General features: G+C 50.5%; 5 protein-coding genes across 5 annotated transcripts; 2 read left to right on the top strand and 3 right to left on the bottom strand.

Annotated features, from left to right (window-relative positions):
* Positions 1 to 48: 48 nt before the first annotated feature.
* N7466_010588 (uncharacterized protein) lies at positions 49 to 881 on the top strand (the record flags this gene model as incomplete). The annotated part of the gene is made up of 3 exons (XM_057169977.1): positions 49 to 315; positions 372 to 598; positions 770 to 881. 3 exons carry the CDS (start codon positions 49 to 51, stop codon positions 879 to 881), a joined length of 606 nt encoding a protein of 201 aa, XP_057016586.1.
* Positions 882 to 2,224: 1,343 nt separating this feature from the next.
* Positions 2,225 to 2,734, top strand: N7466_010589 (GNAT family N-acetyltransferase; the record flags this gene model as incomplete). Its single annotated transcript, XM_057169978.1, has 1 exon — positions 2,225 to 2,734. The coding sequence occupies one exon, from the start codon at positions 2,225 to 2,227 to the stop codon at positions 2,732 to 2,734; it is 510 nt and encodes a 169-aa protein (XP_057016587.1).
* Positions 2,735 to 3,740: 1,006 nt separating this feature from the next.
* On the bottom strand, positions 3,741 to 4,063 carry N7466_010590 (uncharacterized protein; the record flags this gene model as incomplete). Its single annotated transcript, XM_057169979.1, has 2 exons — positions 3,741 to 3,967; positions 4,027 to 4,063. 2 exons carry the CDS (start codon positions 4,061 to 4,063, stop codon positions 3,741 to 3,743), a joined length of 264 nt encoding a protein of 87 aa, XP_057016588.1.
* Positions 4,064 to 8,038: 3,975 nt separating this feature from the next.
* On the bottom strand, positions 8,039 to 12,424 carry N7466_010591 (uncharacterized protein; the record flags this gene model as incomplete). Its single annotated transcript, XM_057169980.1, has 7 exons — positions 8,039 to 8,076; positions 8,203 to 8,985; positions 9,173 to 11,601; positions 11,661 to 11,745; positions 11,795 to 12,207; positions 12,281 to 12,354; positions 12,401 to 12,424. The coding sequence occupies 7 exons, from the start codon at positions 12,422 to 12,424 to the stop codon at positions 8,039 to 8,041; spliced, it is 3,846 nt and encodes a 1,281-aa protein (XP_057016589.1).
* Positions 12,425 to 13,255: 831 nt separating this feature from the next.
* Positions 13,256 to 14,928, bottom strand: N7466_010592 (uncharacterized protein; the record flags this gene model as incomplete). Its single annotated transcript, XM_057169981.1, has 2 exons — positions 13,256 to 14,459; positions 14,585 to 14,928. The coding sequence occupies 2 exons, from the start codon at positions 14,926 to 14,928 to the stop codon at positions 13,256 to 13,258; spliced, it is 1,548 nt and encodes a 515-aa protein (XP_057016590.1).
* Between the last annotated feature and the right edge of the window lie 319 nt (positions 14,929 to 15,247).

Below are 15,247 nucleotides of genomic sequence, written 5' to 3' on the forward strand. Positions count from 1 at the left end.
TTCCCATTAATATTGCCACGTTGCCCCTTTCATCCCATTAATGACATAATGTCGCGAACCACTGAATATACCCCGCTGCTGTCGGACCCCACAGCCGATGAATTAGGATCCCCGACTGATGAACGATACGCTCCCATTGTGGAAAGACATCAAGAACGGTGCACCAAAACCATCTTCGCTTTGACGTGGAGCTCGGCACTGCTCGCGACCTTCATCCTTGTTCCGGACCTGACCATCATATTCATATTTCTTGCCCGATTCGGGCATATCATGCCCTGGGCGCCAGAGGGTGCTCTAGTTGCCCTCTTGTGGACGGTATGTTGATGTCAACTCCTCACCAGGAAAATAGGCCGCTGACCAAGCGACAACAGCTCCTGGCGGCCGGACTGATTACGTTCCTTAATCTGGCTCGTCTGTATCTCTGGAACCGACCTATCTGGCTCTGGTTGAACCTGATCCTGGACCTCGCCATCGCCGTATTCTCAATCGGTAATGGTCTATCGGTGTTAGGCCTCGACGGCTCCGGATGGGACGCAGACATACCGCTATGGTTCATCCGTATCGCCCAGGTCGTATCCTGGTTGGCTGTGGTTTTCGGGTCAGTCATTTCGAAAATATACTCTCTGCTCTTCTTCTTAATATATACTAACACCCACTGGACATCTAGACTGATTCACTTGGCTCTGTTCCTCGTGCGATGCTTCCTGTCCTTTAGCTACCGGCCTTGGCGTGAATATCGTAATTGGAAGTTGCCCTGTTGGCGTTTTAGCATTGTGTTCAAGGTGCAATTTATTCGACAGTCGGACAATGCCGAAACGTCGCCCGACGCTACTGCCTCTGACACCGGAATCCAGGCAGATGTGGCGGCGCAGAGGGTTTGAGGGGATCTATTCCTAGTGTGTACCAGATACAGTAACTGAGTCAGGCCCATCTATGCATGTGCAGTAACTCATCAACAGATAAGATGTATATATGGGTAATATAATATTCTATTTTCTAACAGAATTCCCGAATGAGATCAACATTGAATGTTTACCAAAAAGCCAACCCTCCACCGGATGATTATATTCACTCACACTCATTAAAAAGCTCCATCTCAACTTTACAGTGCGTATATGGAAAGGGCTCATCACGAATAAAGACAGCATAGGTAGATTTAGGTTCAGGCTATCTTCCGTAGTGCTGAAGAAGCTGAGCTATAAAGTCTTTGAAAATTGGCGTCTGTGGAATCGTGGAAGACAGTGAGAGAACGTTTCTATCGTGGGTATATGACTGGTAGGTAGTATCTGATATCGCTGGTCGCGATGGAACTGTGATTACTGCAAAGGGGCCACGTAATACGATGACCAGCCTGTGCGCCTGAATACATTGGCCCGCTTGTCATATCCCGATTCATCCATATAAACTAGACGGTACGACTGAAAATCCGACAAACTATGGAGATAAAGTTCTCGCAAATCGGCATCACGCTCCATTGCATGCTGGGGACAAGTCTCGGGGCCATATTGCAAGCCTAGTATAGGGTGTCGGTCAAGAGTCATTTACAGAAGAAGCCTGTTGCTTAGGGAAGAGAAGAGGGGTGGAGGGGTATAGCAGTTTCCCGTAATTTATAAAAGACAAGGTCCCACCCGCGTCATGTAAAATACAGTTTCTATTCCAGGAACAAGGGAATCGACGGATATACCATATCTGGGCTGGCGTGTTTCAAACTAGGGCTGGGGAATTAGAGTCGAAGAGTGTAGAGGTAAATCTGATTTCGAATACTACTGTTACCCTGCTGGCGGTCACCACCCAGGATCACCTGATTACCATGTATATTAGCGGGAAGAGTCCCGATCCCTCTTAGCAATGGATGCCTGCACCACCATTACGCTCACGCGGTAATAACTACTGTACCAGGTCCAACCCCACAAAACTCAATCGAAACATTGTTCAACCATCGAGTACAGTGGAAACTGTAGAACTGGGAGCAGTAACAAATTTAGGTTAGTAACATCGGCTTTTAGAATCTTCCAACAAAATCCCACAGCCAAGCGAATCGATTTCGCTTCGGCTAAGGCGGCCCGCAAGCCACCAAATCTAGATCGCGCCCTGCGGATGACAAGATGATAAGATTCCATGCGGAACGCAATAAAGAAGAAGAAACCCGCCAGCCAAAACGCCACACTAATCATCCCTACCTTTTGCTTTATCAAAATCAATTACATCCCAATCTGTCCTCAAAATGGGAAGCACATCCACAAATCCAGGCTACATTCTCCGAAACCACCGCCCAGGAGACATAGGATGGATCATCCACCGCCACGGGGTCCTATACAACCAAGAATACGGCTGGGGCGAGCGCTTCGAAGGCCTTGTAGCTGGCATCGCCGCAGACTTTATCAAGAATTTCGATCCCCAAGCAGAACGCTGCTGGATCGCCGAGCGAGAGGGCGAGTTCCTCGGATGCGTTATGCTTGTGAAAGATGATTCCCCGGCCAAACATGCGGCAAAGATTCGCCTGCTTCTTGTCGAGCCTAATGCACGTGGACTCGGGCTGGGAAGGGCGCTGGTGCGGCAGTGTACGGAGTTTGCTAGGGAGGTTGGGTATTCTCATGTTGGGTTGTGGACGCAGAGTACTTTGGTCCGGGCACGGCATATTTATGGGAGTGAGGGGTTTGTGCATGTCAAGACTGAGGAGCATTCGTCGTTTGGGATTAAGTTGGAAGGGGAGCTTTGGGAGTTGGAGCTGTAGCTATAGAGCCTGCATATAACGAACTTGGAAGATTGGTTGGTGTCTCGTTGTGAATGAATGAGTCGGGTTGGAGATTTTGGCAGATACCTGATGCAGAGTAGAAGACTGGTTCTGACTGGAACAAGTCACCCAGAACAACATTGAATGCTCGGCAAGATTTGGGCTATTGAGTTTGTTTTAATCATGTGTCCAAGAGAATATGAATGATTTTCCGCATATTCTTGTTGAGCCCTAGAAGCGATGCCCTAACATCGAGTTGGAGACAATGGGTTGGTTCAAAAGCCCTAAATTTCGGCCAAATTAGACGGGGCACCACCACCTGAGCACCTCCGGATTTACTAGTAGTCTCATTCTCATAAATGGCCTGATCACAATAGGTCGATCAGTGAGTCTTAGCAGGAATGAAGCTAATGATGGGGAGTATTGAAAATAAAAAACCTATAGGCAAAAACAGGCAACGAGGGCACAATCTTTTGAAGCGCTATATTTGCAGTTTCTACGATCCTAAAAATAGGTTGATCAAAAGAGGATCTACATACTCAACTGGAAATCTACAAGAAGGTTCAAGTCATATTATTTTGCCCATTGATTCAAACTGGCAATTTGATGAGCCTGCCTAGGGAAAGATGTGACCAGAAACGGCCTGAGTTAGTGAGAGTCAAGTCCTTCACTAGAGTTCATGTCATTGAATGAATAAGTGAATATAATATTTACAATATGCCAAAGAAGCGTAGTATATTCTTCTATTCACCTCACCCATGATAGTCTCCTAGATGGATTTTTGGGTATTTGAACAGTAAGCTTTCACCCGAGAATTCTTTCTTTCCTTTCCTCGACTTCTCAAGCTTACACCTCCTTCTTCTCATCACCTTTTCTCGCAGCTGGCTGCGCCTGTTCTTTATTTTCTCTCTCTATCATAGACCAGCACAGCTGGCTCTGCGTCCCGAGAAATGTCGAACCCCTTTTCTTTTGCTGTTCCTTGGAGCTGGCTCATTCACCCAGCCGCTCACCAACAGTCCATTAGCCACTCCGGCTTCGTGTCATTCTGATCCCTGATCCCCAATACCCAAGCTCCCAGGATCCAAGCTCCCAGAATCCCGCTGGGCGTTGATCGACGAGTCCTATCGATAGAAGCTTGACCGACATCATCAACGAGGCCCAGGTGGGCCTGAATACCCAATCCGACCTCGGAGTTTTTTCGCGCAAGGGACTGAAGCTTGTCCTGAACGAGAACTAGAAACTACTCAAACTTATGCATGATTTCATGTTCGGCAGGGTAGAAAGCTTCATACCCGGGACAGACGGTTCCATCCCTTCTTGTGATCGCATGGCAAACTTCCTACGCCAGCAAATGTCTTTCTGCATGAAAGTCCTGTGAGTGAATATCTTCCGTCGCAGGCCCGACATGCGTGTATAGAACTTGCGTCGCAGCATTCATTGGCATAAGGGAACGTTCCCTCGTGTCAGGATTATTTCCATGACGCTGTTCGGTGCAACTATGAGACCATTGATCTTGGAAAACTGCTACACGAGTACTTCCTGTCGTATGAGGCCGCAACCACAGACATCAAAAATGCACAGCCTTTAAGTGTGCAATGGGAACGGACCTATCAATTTGGCCCAGTGATGCTGAAACACAAGAAGGCCATCTTGAGTGGCCGACCAGACTAGAGTGTCTGGTACGGAGAAAGTGAGGCTCTGTATCCCTCGAGAAGGAGTACATGAGGATGTACCAGCTTTTGTGTCGAGCAGAGGGCTATACATGTTTTGGTCGCGTCCTTTGCCGGAGGGTGTGGAAACTGAGGTCCTCCCTGGCTCGTTTATTGACGGCTCGTCGTTTGGCGGGTATGCAATGGACCCGGCTGTCGAACAGCGTCCGTGGGATGGGTGGAAACGAATGTGAGGAGGAAGGTGAGGAGTTTATGGACAAGAAAAGAAAAAAGAAAAGAAGAACCAAAAAGAAACCAAAAAGATGCCCCCGGTACTGACAAATCATACTTTGGTGATATCTGGTTTTGCAAAGCACTCTGGCTTGCAGTCATTATTGTGACTGAAGCTGAACGCGAAGCACCGCCTTTCAGGCTCTTACCCCCCATTGCCGGGCGACGTAACCATCTTACCGTCCACAAATGTAGTCCAATGCACTGTCATTTCAAATCATGAGTCTCGTACGGGAAAACCATTTGACGAAGAAACAGCTGGGGCAACGCGAGGGGATCGCTGAACCGATATTCCTATATGCACATGTGCCATCGAATGTGGCCCTGATGATGAAGTCCCCTGCCCTTCCTATCGGAAAAAGAGCCACTTGTAACTGGGACAAGAACGATAGAACGATGGAACGACGGAACGACGGAACATGTATTTATGAATCAAAAGAATATGAGCAGAAAGAAAAAGCACCCTCATCCCGCGCATAATTGACCATTCAAATTCTCCCTTTAGAGGATATTCTTTAAGAAAGAGACCCCTTTCCATCTTTGCTCCACAAGATAGCTAGGATAACCTTTGTTGACGCCCTAGTGATTAACCAAGCCTGCTTATTTGATTGGCTTGCCTACAAGGATACTACACTATCTAGAGCACTTAAGGAATCTTACGCCTTCTCAGCCTTTGATAATGCAATTCCGAAAGCTAGCCATCAAAGGTGGCGAGTAAGGCTGTATATCACTTAACTTCTTTAAGCATGGTACACTCTCTCATACTTTCAGCATCTACATAAACAAATATAATATCGAGTGCTTGGAACCTGACCAAAGCCCATGTCGACAGCAACCCTGGTGCGGCTCTAATGGCCCCATAAGACCCTATATCAACAGCATAGCGTTCCTGATGTGCTGTTTGCCACCTCGGGCTTTGAATCGTCTGCGACAATAGCGACGACAACAAGGGGGGCCAAGAGGACGAAGACTCCTTTAAGAGAGCTATCGCCAGCAGAGGTTACACTTCTAATATGCTGTCCTAGGAAGGATGCGATGATGCATGGACTAAGAGGTGTATAGGATACGCGCGTTTTTTCCCTTATCTCGCCTTTCACCGCCTTACCTTTCACCGCCCTTTCACAACTACTAGTATGTAGTTTTTTCACCACTTTGTCTGCACCGCTTTGAACCACCTACATGAGTCACATAATATACCTGTTTGACTTGCGACGTGAGAACTTGATGGAGCGAACACGTTATTTTATTAGTTCAAATAACAAATTGACATTTGAAATCCTCTTAGATCATGACTCCATTCACGAGCATCTACGGGAGTAGCTGGTTATACAAAGTAGAGACCAAATCTTACTACATAAACACATACATGCATTCTAATCTAATTTCTTGTCATATAAATACTAAATGAGGTGAATTAGCTCATAGATCTAAAATTTCGAACTCTCTTTCTCTGGAAGTCCCCCACAATGTTTGGATACAGTCAAGCCATACCAGACTAAGAATGTATAAGAATCAAAGCCGTCACCCTGCTAGAAGCTGCTTGTTTGGTCATGTGACCTGTACTTTTACTCTATCTTACTTTAGATGGTTCTTCTTATGTACTACGGAGATCCTTCCTAGGTTTTTTGTTATGTAAAGAAAGCTGTGTGTATTTAATTTTAATTCATTTATTTTGGCAGCAAGTACACAATAAGAAAACAAGGCTTCCTCACATGCAAAGTCAAAGCAAAGCAAAAGGTTTGCAGGTGGAGTCCTGTGCCAAGTTATACACCTGCACGTTCAGGCACCGATCAGCAAGGAGCAGCACTTGGAACTCGGCAGATCTCCATACACTTCCCTGTAATTGAACCACCATTGAACAAATTTTTTTTTCCAGTCACAAGACCATCAATTGATCAGCGGCAGGTTCATGACGGGTGCCCACGGAGTTTGACCGGATGAATCGGGAGATGAATGGAGACAAGACAAAAGCACGGAGTCCGAGATGGCCCGTGTGAAAAATTAGCTGCACGCCATTTATAAACAAAGGCATTTTTTTGGGTAAGTTGTTATGATTTTGAAATCAAGCCATGAGTCGGATAGATAACTTCTTTCCCCGGTCAATATAGATGGGGACCTCGGGGCAAAAATGGACAAAAACGGGGCCACAGAATACGGAGTCCACGGGTAAGGAGTTAGGGAGTACGGATAGGAAGGGGGTATGTATAATGGATGGGGCGGCAATAATATACGCTATTCTGGAGTACTGGAGTACATAATAAATAATCCAATATAAAATAATATAATGTGTTGTGTCATGCCATGCCCTGACCCAATCGCCGTCCCATGGATCGCGGCCTGAAAACCTTGGTAGCTGACTACAATCTTTCTCTCTGGTCAAAACTTCGCTATTGAACTATACCTCCCCCCTCCTTCATTGCCACAAAGAAAAGTTTCTAACTTCTCAAAAGCAATGCGCTGGTCGATCACCTTCGTCATTTGTATGAGTCAAAGCAATTGACAGGTGGAGAGGAAGAGAGCCCCGGGCCCATCGAACCCCATTGGCCCATGTTTATCAGAGAATGGGTCCTGCACCACTAGCGCCTCCACCTAACTTTTTTTTTTTTTTTTCTTGAGCTCAGGCTTTTTGATGGATTGCGAGATTCAAAGAGAATGAAACAAAAATCCCAGATGTACAGGAAAGAGGGGGGGAAAAGCAAAGAGGGGAAAAAGCTAAGAGAAAAGTCCCGAATGTCGTACTTCCAAAAGACATGTCACCAACTCACTAGCTCCTGAGCCAGTACCACCCGCTAAGTCAAATAGTCCAAGGGAAGAAAAAACAGACCTCGGCGGCAAACAGCTTCACCGCATATTGGGTCTCCAGTGGAGATCGACCAGCGGCCCAAGAAAACGAGGGCGATGTCATTGGGCAAGAATTGGGTCTTTGATAGACTAATGGGACTTGTGGTGTGCCGCTTACCCTGATTCGACTTTAGTATGAGTTGGTCACTGTGCCAACTGTGTACAAGATCCACTGCCGGATTTTTTGGTACTTTGAGCTTGTTGTACAGTTGTTGGGCATCGGGAAAGGGTTTTTTTTTCTTTTTTTTTTGCTTAGAGAATTTTTGCTTTATTGGCCTAAGCTTTTTTTCCTCTCTTTCTTCCCCTCATAGGATTGCTTTTTTTCCATCTTTCCATCTCCCCCTCTAATCAAAAAGGAATTTCTGCTCTGCCATCTACCATTACCCCCCCTTATCCCTCTATACCCCCCATCGTGCTCTGCGAGCTTTGTACAGCTAATTGCTTGGATCCTGCGTTACTCTGCTTTTGCTGGTCAAATTGCGAATCCTACCCTTTGTCGATAATACACCAACTTTCACGACCGTTACGATTTTAACGAACCTACAAACATGGCGACCGCCGCTATCCATAATGGTAAGTGAGAATGAATTACGAACAACTTGGCTTTGCCCGAGAGTTTGTTTTGTTTAATTGATTGGGAGAAAGAGAGGGAAGAGAATAGAAGAGAGAAAAAAAAAACTTGGATACCCGTGGTGGAGATGACACTAACACAATTTTTAGTCTCGGATGAGACCCTCAAAGACCCCATTGTCTCGGTGAATGAGAAATCATCAGCCGATGTGATCGAATCCACCGAAGCGGATACCGGCTCGGGAGAAAAGGCCAAGAAGAAGAAGAACAAGAAGAAGAATAAGAAGAAGAACAAGTCCATCTCGGAACCAGCCGGAGAGGAAATCAACGATTCTCCTGAGACTGAAACTGTGGAGGAGGCTACTGAGAACGGAACAGAGACCCCTGCGGAGGCTGCCACCGAGGCTCCCGCTGCAGAGGAATCAGAGCCGACAGAGTCTGTCCCCGAACCGTCCACAGAAGAGACCGAGCCCGTTGCTGAGAGCACCCCCGCGACAAACGGAGAGTCTGTCGAGACACCCGCTGAGACCACTACAACCGAATCCACCGAGCCCGAAGCTCCTAATGCCGAAGAGACACCCGCCGAGATCACCAAGGACGAGCCCGCTGCAGAGATCGCCACAGAAGAATCTGCCGTCGAGCCCGTCGAGGAATCGAAGCCTGTTGAATCTGAGTCTGCGCCAGAGCCAGTAACTGAGGAGGCCCCTAAGGAGTCTGCCGAAGAGACTGTCGAAGCCACCACCGAAGCTCCCGTCGAAGCTACCGCGGAAGCCCCAGTTGTCGAAGAGACTGCCGAGGAGGTGAACAAGGACGAGCCCACAGCAGAGATCAGCGTAGAGGAAACAATTGCTGAGCCCGTTGAGGAATCGAAGCCCGTCGAGTCTGCGCCAGAGCCAGTGACTGAGGAAGCTGTTCAGGAGCCCACCGAAGAGACTGTCGAAGCCACCACTGAAGCTCCCGTCGTTGAAGCTACTGAGGAAACCCCCGTTGCTGAAGAGACTGCCGAGGAGGTGGCCAAGGATGAGCCCGCTGCCGAGATCCCCACAGAAGAATCCGCCGCCGAGCCTATCGTTGAGCAGTCAGTAACCGAGGAGGCTGCTGAAGAGCCCGCCGCTGAGACTATCGAAGCTGCTCCCGAAGCCCCGGTTGTCGAGGCCTCTGAGGAGACTCCCGAGGCCGAGGAAATCGAAGCTCCCAAGGCCGAAGAGACAGTCGCAGAGGTTGCTCAGGATGAGCCTACCACCGAGGCCGCCGAGGCAGTGACTGAGGAGGCTGTTGCTGAGCCCGCTGTTGAGGAATCGCAGCCCGCTGAGCCAGTGACCGAGGAGGCGGCCCAGGAGCCCGTCGTGGAGGTTGCCGAGCCTTCCACCGAAGCCGCAGTCGAAGCCACCGAGGAAGCCCCAGTTTCGGAAGATGCTGCCACAGAGGTCACCAAGGAGGAGCCCGCCGCCGAGATCGCAACCGAGGAATCTGTTGTTGAGCCTGTTGTTGAGGAATCGGAGGCCGTTGAGGCTGCTCCTGAGGTGAAGGAGGAAGTCGCGGAGGAGCCCATTGTTGAGAGCACCCCCGAGCCTACCGTCGAACCTGTTGTGGAGGAATCTGCTACTGAAGCTGCCATCGAGGAGCCTGTCGTCGAAGCTACTGTTGAGGAGCCCGTCATTGAGACCATCGCCGAGCCTGAGGCTGTTGCTGAAGAGCCCATCGCCGAAGCCGCCGTCGAGGAGCCCGTCGCTGAGACCGCTGCTGAGCCCGAGGCTGCTGCTGAAGAGCCTGTCGCCGAAGCCGCCGTTGAGGAGCCCGTTGCTGAGACTGCTACCGAGCCCGAAGCCGCCGTTGAGGAGCCCGTTGCTGAGACTGCTACCGAGCCCGAAGCCGCTGTTGAGGAGCCCGTTGCTGAGACTGCTGCTGAGCCCGAAGCCGCTGTCGAGGAGCCCGTTGCTGAGACTGCTGCTGAGCCCGAAGCCGCTATCGAGGAGCCCGTCGCTGAGGCCGTCGCCGAGCCCGTCGCTGAGACCGCTGCTGAGCCCGAGGCTGCTGCTGAAGAGCCTGTCGCCGAAGCCGCCGTTGAGGAGCCCGTTGCTGAGACTGCTGCTGAGCCCGAAGCCGCTGTCGAGGAGCCCGTCGCTGAGGCCGTCGCCGAGCCCGTCGCTGAGACTGTCGCCGAGCCCGTCGCTGAGACTGTCGCCGAGCCCGTCGCTGAGACTGTCGCCGAACCCGAGACTGTCGCCGAAGAGCCTGCTCAGGTCGAGGAGCCCATCATTGAGACTGCTGCTGAGCCTGAGACTGTTGCTGAAGAGCCTATCGCCGAAGCCGCTGTCGAAGAGCCTGTCGCCGAGATAATTGCTGAGCCCGAGACTGCTACTGAAGAGCCTGCTCAGGTTGAGGAGCCCGCCGCCGAGACCGCCGCCGAACCCGACGCTGTTGCTGAAGAGCCTGCCCAGGTCGAGGAGCCTGTCGCCGAGACTATCGCTGAGCCCGAGGCTGTTACGGAAGAGCCTATCGCTGAAGCCGCCGTCGAGGAGCCTATTTCCGAGACCGCCGCTGAAGAGCCTGTTGCTGAAGCTACCGTTGAGGAGCCCGTCGCCGAGACCATCGCTGAGCCCGAGACCGTTGCTGAAGAGCCTGTTGCTGAAGCCACTGTCGCTACTGAAATTTCTGAACCTACAAAGGAGATTTCCGAGGAGCCTATTGCTGAACCTACTGAGGCTGTTTCTGAGCCTGTGGTTGAAGAGGCTGCTGTTGAAGTTGAGCACAAGGAGGTTGTCGAGCCTGCCGAGGACATCGCCACTGAAGAGCCTGCTGAGGCACCCGTCGAGGCCGCAATCCCCGCTGAAATCGCCACAGAGGCTGTTTCTGAGCCGACTGCCGAGAAGGAGGTTGAGATTGAGGCCCCTGCTGTTGAGGAGACCCCTGTCGCCGAAGAGGCTGTTGTCGAGGCCCCCATTGAGGAGACCCCCGTCGTCGAGGAGGCTGTTGTCGAGGCCCCCGTTGAGGAGACCCCCGTCGTCGAGGAGGCTACCATTGAGGCCCCCGTCGTCGAGGAGGCTATTGTCGAGGCCCCCGTCGAGGAGTCTCCCGCTGTCGAGGAAACTCCCGCTATCGAGGAAACTCCCGTTGTTGAAGAGGCTGTCGTTGAGGCCCCTGTTGAGGAGACCCCTGTAGTTGAGGAGACCGCCGCCGTCGAGGAAACTCCCGCTGCCGAGGAAACTCCCGCTATCGAGGAAACCCCCGTTGTTGAAGAAGCTGTCGTTGAGGCCCCTGCCGAGGAGACTTCCGTTGTCGAGGAGACTCCCGCTGTCGAGGAAACCCCCGTTGTTGAAGAGACTGTCGTTGAGGCCCCCGTTGAGGAGACTGCTGTCGAGGAGGATGTTGTTGAGGCCCCTGTTGTTGAAGAGGCTCCTGCCGTCGAGGAAGCCCCTGTTGTGGAGGAGGTTGCTGTCGAGGAGCCCGTAACTACTAACGATGCTCCCGTCGCCAAGGAACAGGAGTCTGTGGTTGATGCATCGGAGCCCGAGGCTGAGTCTCAGACCACCAAGGATTTCGCTCCTCAAGATTCTACCGATCCCGATGTCTACGGTGCCTTGCTTGCCGGTCTTCGGCCTGCGAGCTCCTGGGCACCAAACCCCGCTGCTACCGAGGAGGTTGCGACACAGGAAGAGCCTGCCACAGAGGAGTCAGTGTCCAAGGAAGTTGAAGAGGCCCCCCAGACCGAGTCCGCCGAGGAAGCTGTCAAGGAGAATGATTTGACCACCGAGGAGATTCTTGGAGCTGGAGCCGCTACCGCCGCCATTGCTGCCGGTATTGCTGCTACTGCTGCTGCCGTGCACCACCACTCCGACGATCAGGCCGAGCCCCAGACCGAGGCCAAGACTGAGAATGAGACACCTGCCCCTGCAGATGTCCACACTGAAGACTGTAAGCCTTTGCTGTCGGCTCCTGCGCATAACGCGTCCGTCCCGTCCTTCGAAGCTGATTCGGTTCTCGCAGCACTTGTTGGCGATGGTGAAGCCCTTCTTCACAAGCTCAACCACCCCTCCACCGACCAATTGACCTCCATCACAACCATCCACGCGCCCCCTGCCCAACGCCCCGTTGAGCAGCCCAAGCAGATCGAGGCCGTCCCTGAAAGCGAACCGGTCGTCGAATCCAGCCCCAAGCCTGCTGCCGCCCCTGCTCCGGCCCCTGAACAACTCACCCCTCCCACCGCCACCGAGAACGGAGATGAAGATGCTCGCCCCACGAGCCAGAGCCGGTCAGTCGCCGCTCTTTCTATCAACAATGCTCATGATAACTGGCTCAAGGCACTCCTGCGCACGGTCTTCAAAAGCGTTGGACGCATGTTCCGTCCTTGGTCTTGGGGCAAGCAATAGATAGCTTGTCCCATGAATTGGACTGCTTTGAGGGGAAAACAACATACCGTGCGGGGGAGTGTAGTCATTTGCATTCTTCTTACCCTTTGACGCCGTGAACCCTTGGATTTTGATGACATGTCTGGTCCTTGAGGTTTTTGTTTCATTTTTTTTTCTTTCACCTTTACTCTTGAGAAATACGAGGCTCGGAGTCACAATACTGACGCTGATTCAACCAGGTCCCTGTTCTTGATTGCCATTGCGGTCCCCATTGTTGTGATCCTCTGGCGCTCATTCTAAACAATCATCATCCGTGGACCGCGCGAATCAGCTCAAGTTGAACCCATCGATTCGAACCCGCCCAAAAAAAGTTGTCAGATTGTTGTATACACGCTTGATTCCCCTGTATTTGATACCTGCGACTTGTTACTATTTTATTTACGATTTTCATATCCTCTCGGTTTTTTATTTTTATGCGATTGATTTTGTTGTTTCTGCTTTTTGTGTCCTGTGGTTTCATGGGTTAATGATTTTCTTTTGTCATCTCTCACTTTTTGGTCAACTTGGCTTTTCACTCGATAGAAGGCTTTCGAGGTATGGTCTGGTTATCTCCAGAATGTAATGACCCCTTATGATTTATTCAAGAAATACTTTATTGAAATGTGCAGTCTTGTAGATTTTTGGACCTGGTCTATGTAAAAGATATCGATTGGGTATAGGAGCTTCTATTGCTACATATTCAAATAAGGCCAAATTGTCACGCATGGAGACTTTGAAGGTCGAAATGCCCTGGTCACTGTACAGCCATAATTTCTGTCCACTCAGGACAATGCTCGAAGGCTCATATCGTTCTGTACCCACTGCTCAATATGTGTTACAGTTTCCCCAACTAATTCATCGTAGTGTTTGCCCTTGGTAAGGAAGATAGACTGGTGGGCTACCACCTCGTCCATATCCTCCATCACTACTGGGACCCATAGAGAATTGTTTGCGCTCCTCCAGTGATGTGAGGGCAATAAAATGAACTTGCGCAATTTTTCGGGGGGTGTCTCTGGTGCAGGAATGGTTGTCGATGCCATGCTAGATGTATCGTCTGACAGACTCGTGTTCTCCATCTTGTCGACTGAGATGGACGATGTGAGACTTGCCGCGCCTCTAGATACGCTTTCTTCGTCGGTAGCAGGCGATTCAACTGCCAGCGTGGAATCGGATGCAGTAGGCTGCGTCTCTAGTATTAAGGGGTCATCCTTCGTTATGGCTTCATCTGTCTCCGCGCGCGTTTCTCCAAGTACATCGGATTCTGCCGTAGGAGACTTTCGCGAGTCCGTTGTCGAACTTGCTGTTTGGACGATATCCTCGGATTTCTCATCGTCCTTGAATTCATCCGAACCTTTCGTTTCGCCTGCCTCCGTGTGCTCATCTTCACCCGCATCTTCATTCTTAGATTCCTTCGCGGGTTTCTTCTTGCGACCGGTGCTCGCGGTATAATACTGGACAAATTGTACTCCCGGGTAGCCCTGCTTCCCAGCTTCCAACTCCATGAGCCGACGATACCGCATTCGGATCCCCGGATAATCATTCACACAGTTTGCAAATTGGACAGGCGAAAGGACGAGATCAACGAGCGATCGCGAGATGCGATCTGTGTTCTTGTTGAAAAAATGCTTGATACTGCCCAAGGCATCACGCTTCACCAGACGCACATCATTCATAAATGGAGGATCGAAGTTGGGGTTAGTATTGACAAGCTTGTTTGTGTCCATTGCTAAGGATTCGAACGATTCTGCTAAATCGCCTTCGGCTGGCTTGTCCTTTTTCTGAAACAAGCTGCCAATGCCAGTGGGGATGACCCTCGGGTGCACCCCCAGCAGAGGGACATCGAAATTGATAAGTCCGAATATTCGATGTCGTGGCTGCCCATCTGGGATCTCGTTCTGTAGAAGCGCAACGTCTGCAGCGAGAATACCACCGAGACTATGTCCTAATAGGATGACGTCAAGATCATCGGCCTCGTGCGGGGATAACCTGTCCTCAGTCGTCAGTTAAACGTGTCTTATCTTGTTGTCTTTTATGTGTTCCAGCAGAGATACGGATCCAGCACGCGTTGGATGATAGGGGTATTTTCTGCCCACCCGGATGTCGTCACATACCATTTACTGAACTGGTCAACAGCAGTTTGTATCTCGCCGCGGGACTTGTAACGAGGGTAAATTCGAGTGTACACGATGTATGACTCGCTGAGTACAGCGGTCAATAAGTGATGAACATGGGCTGGGAAGTCGTTGAAACTAGCTTCGGAGCCCATGAAACCGTGGATGTAGATAAGTAACAGTCTCCGCTTCGTGGTCGCTTCGGGGCGGGGCAAGGATAGGCTGTATGAGGGGTCATTGGGAACTCCCTCGTCCATCACTATTGCATTGGGTACGGCATCAGTAGTTGTGACTTGACTGCCCGGAGGTCGTCGGGGTGGTAAAGGGGGCGGGTCACCCCTCATGTTTTAATGTTTGATATTGTAGGAGAGAAAGAAGACGCGCGCCTTGAAGATGAGGTCTTGATCAACTTTACGGGTAGCAGTATTTCCACTTCCGCATTACGTGTATTTTTCGCAACAATTTTTTTTCTGTTTTCTGTTTTCTTTTTGAATTTTTTCCCTCTCTCCTGTTGACATGTTTATCGGGCGCATATAGATCCTATGCTGAGTGAGATTTCGAAATTTCTACCATGGATCATGCATTTACCCCGGAAATGGTTATTTGACGTGTACCCGGTTGTCAACCGGTTCACCCGCGTTGCGATAGGCCACGAGGTCCAAG

Source organism: Penicillium verhagenii (assembly GCF_028828195.1).
Source record: "Penicillium verhagenii strain IBT 33310 chromosome Unknown utg000011l_segment0_segment0, whole genome shotgun sequence".
Classification (NCBI taxonomy): domain Eukaryota; kingdom Fungi; phylum Ascomycota; class Eurotiomycetes; order Eurotiales; family Aspergillaceae; genus Penicillium; species Penicillium verhagenii.